Here is a 9,025-nt window from a genome sequence, read left to right as displayed (position 1 = left end):
TGGATGGATCTAGAGTCTGTCATACAGAGTGAAGTAAGTCAGAAAGAGAAAAACAAATATCAGATATAAATACATATATGTGGCATGTAGATAAATGGTACAGATGAACCTATTTTGAAGGTAGGGAAAGAGACACATATGTAGAGAATAGATATGTGCACACAAGAGGTGAAGTGGAGATTGGGACAAATTATGATATTATGATTGACATATATACAACACCATGTGTAAAATAGATAGGTAGTGGGAATCTTCTATAAATTACAGGAAGCTCCGCTTGGTGTTCTGTGATGATCAAGATGAGCAGAATGAACGGGTGAGAGGGAGATCCAAGAGAGAGGGTGTGCAAGTATACATACAGCTGATTTACTTCATTGTACAATAGAAATTAGAATACAATTGTAAATAAATTTTATTCCAGTTAAAAACTAATAATCCCAATCTTCCATAAAAGAAAGTTCAGTGATAAAGCCACACACCTATAGCCACTTAATCTATGACAAAGGAGGCAACATATACAAGGGAGAAACGTTAGTCTCTTCAATAAGTGGTGCTGGGTAACTGGACAGCTACATGGCAAAGAATGAAATTAGAATACTCTCTAAGATCCAACACAAAAACAAATTCAAAATAAATTAAATACCTAAATTTAAGGCAGGATAGTATAACTCTTAGAGGGTAATATAGTGAGAACATTATGACAGAAATTACAGAAAAATCTTTTTCATTCTTCTGACTAGAGTAATTAAAGTAAAAAAAAAAATAAACAAATGGGCTCTAATGAGACTTAAAATCTTTTCACAGCAAAGGAAGCCATAAAAAAATGAAAGGACAACCTCAGAGTGGGAGGAAATATTTTCAAATGAGGCAGTTGACAAAGGATTAATCTCCAAAATATTTTTAAAAACCTCATGTACCTTAATATATATAAAACAAACAAACAACCCAGTCAAAAAATAGGCAGAAGACCTAAACAGACTCCAAAGAATGCATACAGATGTCAACAATCAGTCAGTCAGTTCAGTTGCTCAGTCGTGTCTGACTTTTTGCGACCCCATGAACTGCAGCACACCAGGCCTCCCTGTCCATCACCAACTCCTGCAGTTCACCCAAACCCATGTCCATTGAGTCGGTGATGTCATCCAGCCATCTCATCCTCTGTCGTCCCCTTCTCCTGCCCTCAATCTTTCTCAGCATCAGGGTCTTTTCAAATGAGTCAGGTCTTCACATCAGGTGGCCAAAGTATTGGAGTTTCAGCTTCATATCAGTCCCTCCAATGAACACCCAGGACTGATCTCCTTTAGGATGGACTGGTTGGATCTCCTTGCCATCCAAGGGACTCTCCAACACCACAGTTCAAAAGCATCAATTCTTTGATGCTCAGTTTTCTTTATAGTCCAACTCTCACATCCATACATGACCACTGGAAAAACCATAGCCTTGACTAGACGAACCTTTGTTGACAAAGTAATGTCTCTGCTTTTAAATATGCTGTCTAAGTTGGTCATAACTTTCCTTCCAAGGAGTAAGCGTCTTTTAATTTCATGGTGCAATCACCATCTGCAGTGATTTTGGAGCCCAGAAAAATAAAGTCTGACACTGTTTCCACTGTTTCCCCATCTATTTCCCATGAAGTGATGGGACCAGAATGCCATGATCTCAGTTTTCTGAATGTTGAGCTTTAAGCCAACTTTTCACTCTCCTCTTTCACTTTCATCAAGAGGCTTTTTAGTTCCTCTTCACTTTCTGCCATAAGGGTGGTGTCATCTGCATATCTGAGGTTATTGATATTTCTCCCAGCAATCTTGATTCCAGCTTGTGCTTCTTCCAGCCCAGTGTTTCTCATGATGTACTCTGCATAGAAGTTAAATAAGCCTTGACATACTCCTTTTCCTATTTGGAACCAGTCTGTTGTCCCATGTCCAGTTCTAACTGTTGCTTCCTGACCTGCACCCCAATACAAAATAAAAAGTAAGAAGAAAAAAAAAGAAAAGATTTTCACAGATAGGTGAAGTAGAAACTCCTTTGAAAGTTTCCTGCAAACACAAATTCAGTTCTATGAAACTTGAAAAGAAAGCATAATTACCTGTTAAATGGAATATCACTTGCCATATCAGTTAACAAAGAAGGTTGAAGTCATCAGACATTATAGCCACAGTGTATGGTGAGCTGCTGAACCCTGAGGGAATCTCTGGGATGAAAAGAATACTTGCCATCTAGAGGCCATGGCTGCTCCCCATGGTCCTCCTCCCTGAGGAGGCTCCTCCCAGGCTCCTCCCCTGAGGAAACTCAGAATATGGAAACGTAAGATACTGGCACAAGATAGCTGAGATGTATATCAAAGAAATGATTTCAAGAGCCCAGACTTTTGCATCTTTCCATACATAGAAAAGTGCTAAATCCCTTAACTTGACATATCTGGTTTTCTTTAACTAATCATCTTTTGCTGTTTGCCATTTGTTGCAAAACTTCTGTATATCATGACTATTCTCCTTGCCTCCTCAGAGCAGTTTATCAGGGTTACTTGAGATACTGTCTCCTAGGCTTGAAATCCTAAAAGTTTCCGTTCAATAAAACGTTAACTCTTGACTTTCAGGTTGTGAATAACTCCTTAGTCAACATACCTCAATATAGTTTATGTTGTCAAATACAAGTTGGCGCTTACCTGTCAACTACAAATTCGCACTAGCCAAAAGCATTGCCTCTGACTGAATAACAAGGGCATTTACCATCTGCCTCTGCAGAGATTGAACCCTGTGCTGCTGCAGCTGTTGACCTTCAACACCCCTAGAGTGAGTTCAGGGTAGAATAAGGCACTCTGTGCTTCAGGGAATCTGGTGCGACAGGTCTTTAGATTGCGGTCCATGGGGTCGCTAAGAGTCAGACACGACTGAGTGACTTCACTTTCACTTTTCGCTTTCATGCATTGGAGAAGGAAATGGCAACCCACTCCAGTGTTCTTGCCTGGAGAGTCCCTCGGATGGCGGAGCCAGGTGGGCTGCCGTCTATGGGGTCGCACAGAGCCGGACACGACTGAAGTGACTTAGCAGTAGCAGTAGCAGTCGCTCAGTCATGTCCGACTCTGTGCCACATGGACTGCAGCACGCCAGGCATCCCTGTCCTTCATATCTCCCAGAGCTTGCTGAAACTCATGTTCATTAAGTTGGTGATACCATCCAACCATCTCACCCTCTGTTATCCCCTTCTCCTCCTGCATCCAGTCTTTAGATAGTTGGATATTTTTAGGAACGGATTTCATGATCCTAATACTTGCATCTCCTCACATCTAGAAAAGCACTAAATCGCTTCTTGATGACGTCAGATCCTTGTGATTAGCAGAATGCCTCTTGTGAAGCAGAACTTGATTGCATTGAACTCTCCTTCACCAAAATCTTATCTATTGACTTTCCCCAGCTGCCTCTTTGGTGCAGATGATGCCACCCTTAAGGCAGAAATCGAAGAACTAAAGAGCCTCTTGATAAGAGTGAAAGAGGAGAATGAAAAAGTTGGCTTCAAACTTCACATTCAGAAAACTAAGATCATGGCATCCAGTCCCATCACTTCATGGCAAATAGATGGGGAAACAATGAGAGACTTTATTTTGGGGGGCTCCAAAATCACTGTAGATGGTGACTGTAGCCATGGAATTAAAAGATGCTTGCTCTTTGGAAGAAAAGCTATGACCAACCTAGACAGCATATTAAAAAGCAGAGAGACATTACCAACAAAGCTTCATCTAGTCAAAGCTATAGTTTTTCCACTTGTCATGTATGGATGTGAGTTGGACTATAAAGAAAGCTGAGAGCCAAAGAAATGATGCTTTTGAACTGTGGTGTTGGAGAAGACTCTTGAGAGTCCCTTGGACTGCAAGGGGATCCAACCAGTCCATCCTAAAGGAAATGGTGTTAGAATCTAGATTTCTTCTCCTTGCATTGTTTCAGCCATATGCTGGTGTTAGTAATCCAGCAATTGAGTCTGGCAGTTGGGTGGTTCTGCAGCCTTCTTTCTGATATGCAACTATAAGGGGAAGGGTATTATAAGGGTAAACACCAGATGTTGCTGTTCAATCACCCAGTCATGTCCTATTCTCTTCGACCCCATGGGTTGCAGCATGCCAGGCCTCCCTGTCCCTCACCATCTCTCAAGTCCAAGTTCTTGTGCATTGTATTGATGATGCCATCCAGCCTTCTCATCCTTTGATGCCCCCTTCTCCTTCACACCAGATAGTGGATGTATTTAACACAGAGTCAAAGGAAAATAGGTGTGAAGTGTAGCTCCTGCAGAGTTAAGGGGCAGAAGAGCAAATTCAGTTACATTCAGAGTGAGAAGCTGTTAAAGTAAACAAAAACAAAAAAACAAAACTAGGAATACTCAGGCCTGCTCGCTGTTCTCTTTTATCTTCTTTATTCTCTGGAAAGGGAAGAAAAAAACTCATTCCTTTTTTTTTCACTTGTTACTGAGACAGTATGAACAAACAATATGAGGTCAGAAAAAATGTTACACTTAAAAAAAGTATAAATTATGAAGTGCAATGCAAAATTCACATGACTTTTTCATATACTGTGCTTAAAAAAAAAAAATCCACCAAAGCAAAATGCTGACTCTTCAAAGCAAGTCTTCTCTCCTGCTAACTTGCACTGTCTTTCTGGCCAGCCTTCCTTTAGTCCATTCCTCCAGCACAGGGAAACCTCTTTCTTAGTAAGGGCACTTTGGTAGAAATCTTTGCAACATGTACCTTGAATCTGCCCGAACCAAGCACACTGCAGAAAGTTTTAAGGGGAGATAAGGACAAAAAAGATCTTCACAGCCAAGGTAATCACGATGGTATGATCACTCACCTAGAGCCAGACATCCTGGAATGTGAAGTCAAGTGGCCCTTAGAAAGTATCACTAAAAACAAAGCTAGTGGAGGTGATGGAATTCCAGTTGAGCGATTTCAAATCCTGAAAGATGATGCTGTGAAAGTGCTGCACTCAATATGCCAGCAAATGTGGAAAACTCAGCAGTGGCCACAGGACTGGAAAAGGTCAGTTTTCATTCTAATCCCAAAGAAAGGCAATGCCAAAGAATGCTCAAACTATGGCACAATCGCACTCATCTCACACGCTAGTAAAGTAATGCTCAAAATTCTCCAAGCCAGGAATCAGTAATACATGAACTATGAACTTCCAGATGTTCAAGCTGGTTTTCGAAAAGGCAGAGGAACCAGAGATCAAATTGCCAACATATGCTGGATCATGGAAAAACCAAGAGAGTTCCAAAAAAACATCTATTTCTGCTTTATTGACTATGCCAAAGCCTTTGACTGTGTGGATCACAATAAACTGTGGAAAATTCTTCAAGAGATGGGAATACCAGACCACCTGACCTGCCTCTTGAGAAACCTGTATGCAGGTCAGGAAGCACCAGTTAGAACTGGACATGGAACAACAGACTGGTTCCAAATAGGAAAAGGAGTACGTCAAGGCTGTATATTGTCACCCTGCTTATTTAACTTCTATGCAGAGTACATCATGAGAAATGCTGGGCTGGAAGAAGCACAAGCTGGAATCAAGATTGCTGGAAGAAATATCAATAACCTCAGATATGCAGATGACACCACCCTTATGGCAGAAAGTGAAGAGGAACTAAAAAGCCTCTTGATGAAAGTGAAAGTGGAGAGTGAAAAAGTTGGCTTAAAGCTCAACATTCATAAAATGAGGATCATGGCATCTGGTCCCATCAATTCATGGGAAATAGATGAGGAAACAGTGGAAACAGTGTCAGGCTTTATTTTGGGGGGCTCCAAAATCACTGCAGATGGTGACTGCAGCCATGAAATTAAAAGACTCTTGCTGCTTGGAAGAAAAGTTATGACCAACCTAGATAGCGTATTCAAAAGCAGAGACATTTGCCAACAAAGGTCCATCTAGTCAAGGCTATGGTTTTTCCAGTGGTCATGTATGGATGCGAGAGTTGGGCTGTGAAGAAAGCTGAGCACAGAAGATTTGATGCTTTTGAACTGTGGTGTTGGAGAAGACTCTCGAGAGTCCCTTGGACTGCAAGGAGATCCAACCAGTCCATTCTAAAGGAGATCAGTCCTGGGTGTTCTTTGGAAGGAATGATGCTGAAGCTGAAACTCCAGTACTTTGGCCACCTCATGTGAAGAGTTGACTCCTTGGAAAAGACTCTGATACTGGGAGGGATTGGGGGCAGGAGGAGAAGGGGATGACAGAAGATGACGTGGCTGGATGGCATCACCGACTCGATGGACATGAGTTTGAGTGAACTCCGGGAGATGGGGATGGACAGGGAGGCCTGGCGTGCTGCGATTCATGCCGTCGCAAAGAGTCAGACACAACTGAGCGAATGAACTGAACTGAACTGAACTGAAGGAGAAGGCAATGGCACCCCACTCCAGTACTCTTCCCTGGAAAATCCCATGGACGGAGGAGCCTGGGAGGCTGCAGTCCATGGGGTCGTGAAGAGTCGGACACGACTGAGCGACTTCACTTCAACTGTGAAATGCAGTCAGTCCCGTGCAAACTGCGTAATAAATGTACGCTGACACAAGTCCTGTTCAGAGCAACCCCAATGTACGAAGGAGGGTAACCCCTTGACTTAACTCTTGCCTGGAAAATCACATGGCAAATCCCACGAGTGTGGTGGGCTACAGTCCATGGGGTCGCTGAGTCGGACACGACTGAGCGACTTCACTTCAGCTGTGACATGCTGTCAGTCCCGTGCAAACTGCGTAATAAATGTACGCTGACACAAGTCCTGTTCAGGGTAACCCCTTGACTTTAACCTTCTGTTTCTTCCAAACCTACTGCTACTGCTGCTGCTAAGTCGCTTCAGTCGTGTCCGACTCTGTGCGACCCCAGAGACGGCAGCCCACCAGGCTTCTCCGCCACTGGTATTCTCCAGGCAAGAACACTGGAGTGGATTGCCACCTCCTCCAATGCATGAAAGTAAAAAGTGAAAGTGAAGTCGCTCAGTCGTGTCCAACTCCCAGCGACCCCATGAACTGCAGCTTACCTGGCTCCTGTGTCCATGGATTTTACAGGCAAGAGTACTGGAGTTGAGTGCCTTTGCCTTCTCCGAACCTAAGGGTTAGACAAGTAACCGGAAAAAAAAAAAAAAAAAAAAAAAAAAGCAACAGTTTGCGCATGCTCTTTTGGTGGCGCAGAGTCCCTCCTCCCTCTAGTCGGAAGTCCCGGTTTGTTTACTGAATTACGACAGTCGTAAACCGAGATTTTTGTGCCGGCTTCCTAGCTTTACGACAACAACTATGGCGGCTGCCGGGGTTAGATTTGAAAGTGAGAGTAGCGTCGAAGAGCGTAAAGAACAGATTCGAAGTGCCAGGACCGAGGTGTTGCGCCAGGTACCTCAGTTTTGAGGCTTTGGGAATCATTTAGAATTGAGGGTGGAGGCCTTCTGGGAGTCAGGCGTCTAGCTCTCCTGCCTCCCCGCACCCTTTCTTGATTCAGTTCCTTAGTATCTTACCTTATCTAGTTGTGTGGGGATAGATGTTTTCCTTTGGGATGCTCACACACTATTGGGTATCCTCTGCCTCTTAGATGCTCTGGAAGGCTCCAGTTGCTCATATTCTTTTCCAGAAAACTTGTTTCTTTCCTCTGACGTTCCTTATCTTTCAAAGCATCCGTGCTTGACATTTCTAGCACCTGATCACCTGTGCTGCGCACTTTCGAGGGACCCCACTACTTTCCCTGCATATCTTACAGCCTGAGTCCTCCCTCTTGCTACATCTGAAATGAAATTTTCCGTTTTCAGAAACTCGTGTAAGGCACGTTAGAGTAGATCGTTTCATTCTCCTTTTAAAAGTTATTTGTGTCAGTTATCCGGCTTATTGCAAACCCGTACTGAACCAAACAGCGATTGAGACAGAGATCTAAAAAATTTAGCTCCTCGGAAAAGTTGAGAAACGTGTTTTTCATTAAGATTGAAATGAGTAGAGGTAACATAAGGAAGAGAGGAAGTAAACTGTACTATTGACTTAGCTCATAAGATGTGAGAAGTGTGGCAGGGGAAAAGAAGTGTGAAGGGGTAAAGTTGTAGCTAAAGAACAATATAAGGTGAAACAAGTGATGATCATTATTTTATCTGTTTTAAGCTATAACCGTTTAAAGCACATTTAAATGCTGCTGCTGCTGCTAAGTCGCTTCAGTCGTGTCCAACTCTGTGCGACCCCACAGACGGCAGCCAACCAGGCTCCCCCTTCCCTGGGATCTCCAGGCAAGAACACTGGAGTGGGTTGCCATTTCCTTCTCCAATGCATGAAAGTAAAAAGTGAAAGTGAAGTCGCTCAGTCGTATCCGACTCTTCGCGACCCCATGGACTGTAGCCTACCAGGCTCCTCCGTTCATGGGATTTTCCAGGCAAGAGTACTGGAATGGGTTGCCATTTCCTTCTCCATTAAATGCAAATAAGGAACCGGTATAGGAGACAGGAAGGAGAAGTTATAATGACTGCAGTCAGATTTTACAGGGGAAGAAAAGGGCAATAAGTCTTATAGAGGTGAAAGGTTTGTGGTCCCTGATTTCAACATATGTAATATATGTGTATAATAAATATCCTTCATCCTTGTCTCTAATATTTCAGGCAGTTTTTGGACGGAATGGATTTGTAAACTATGATAAATTTTATAGTATAGCTATGTACAAAATTTTGAGAAGGACCAATCCTAGCTTTGAAATTTGGGGAGAGAATGAAAAGGCAGAAACAACTTCTTAGGAAGCTGTTACTTAGTTTGAGTGTTTTTGAATGATAAAAACTTATCAATATGATCATTTGTTTTTAGAAAGGTGATTCTTTTTGAAGCATTTTAAGGGTGTAGGTAGAGAATTATGGACATTGCAGATTGAAGGTATGGAGGTCAGTCTCCTAACAGTTACAGAAGTATCAGGCACTATCAGTGGGATAGCGAAGGGAAAAGAGATTCAAGTCACTTTTGAGGTAGGGAGCTTAGGGGAGAGGAAGAGATCTACAGTAGGTCCCAAGATTCTGTCCTTGATTGGTGGCTTAT

The 9,025-nt window shown here is 42.8% G+C and overlaps 1 protein-coding gene across 2 annotated transcripts in view; it reads left to right on the top strand.

Annotated features, from left to right (window-relative positions):
- The first annotated feature begins 7,206 nt into the window (after positions 1-7,206).
- Positions 7,207-9,025, top strand: part of CWF19L2 (CWF19 like cell cycle control factor 2) — a 141,538-nt gene continuing 139,719 nt past the window's right edge. For both annotated transcript variants that reach the window (XM_025266959.3, XM_025266958.3), the window contains exon 1: positions 7,207-7,363. In XM_025266959.3, coding sequence (XP_025122744.3) covers positions 7,271-7,363 — 93 coding nt within the window. In that variant the 5' untranslated portion in view covers positions 7,207-7,270. The remainder of the gene's footprint in view (positions 7,364-9,025) is intronic.

Source organism: Bubalus bubalis, chromosome 16 (assembly GCF_019923935.1).
Source record: "Bubalus bubalis isolate 160015118507 breed Murrah chromosome 16, NDDB_SH_1, whole genome shotgun sequence".
Classification (NCBI taxonomy): domain Eukaryota; kingdom Metazoa; phylum Chordata; class Mammalia; order Artiodactyla; family Bovidae; genus Bubalus; species Bubalus bubalis.
This window is presented reverse-complemented; position numbering and strand designations above follow the sequence as displayed.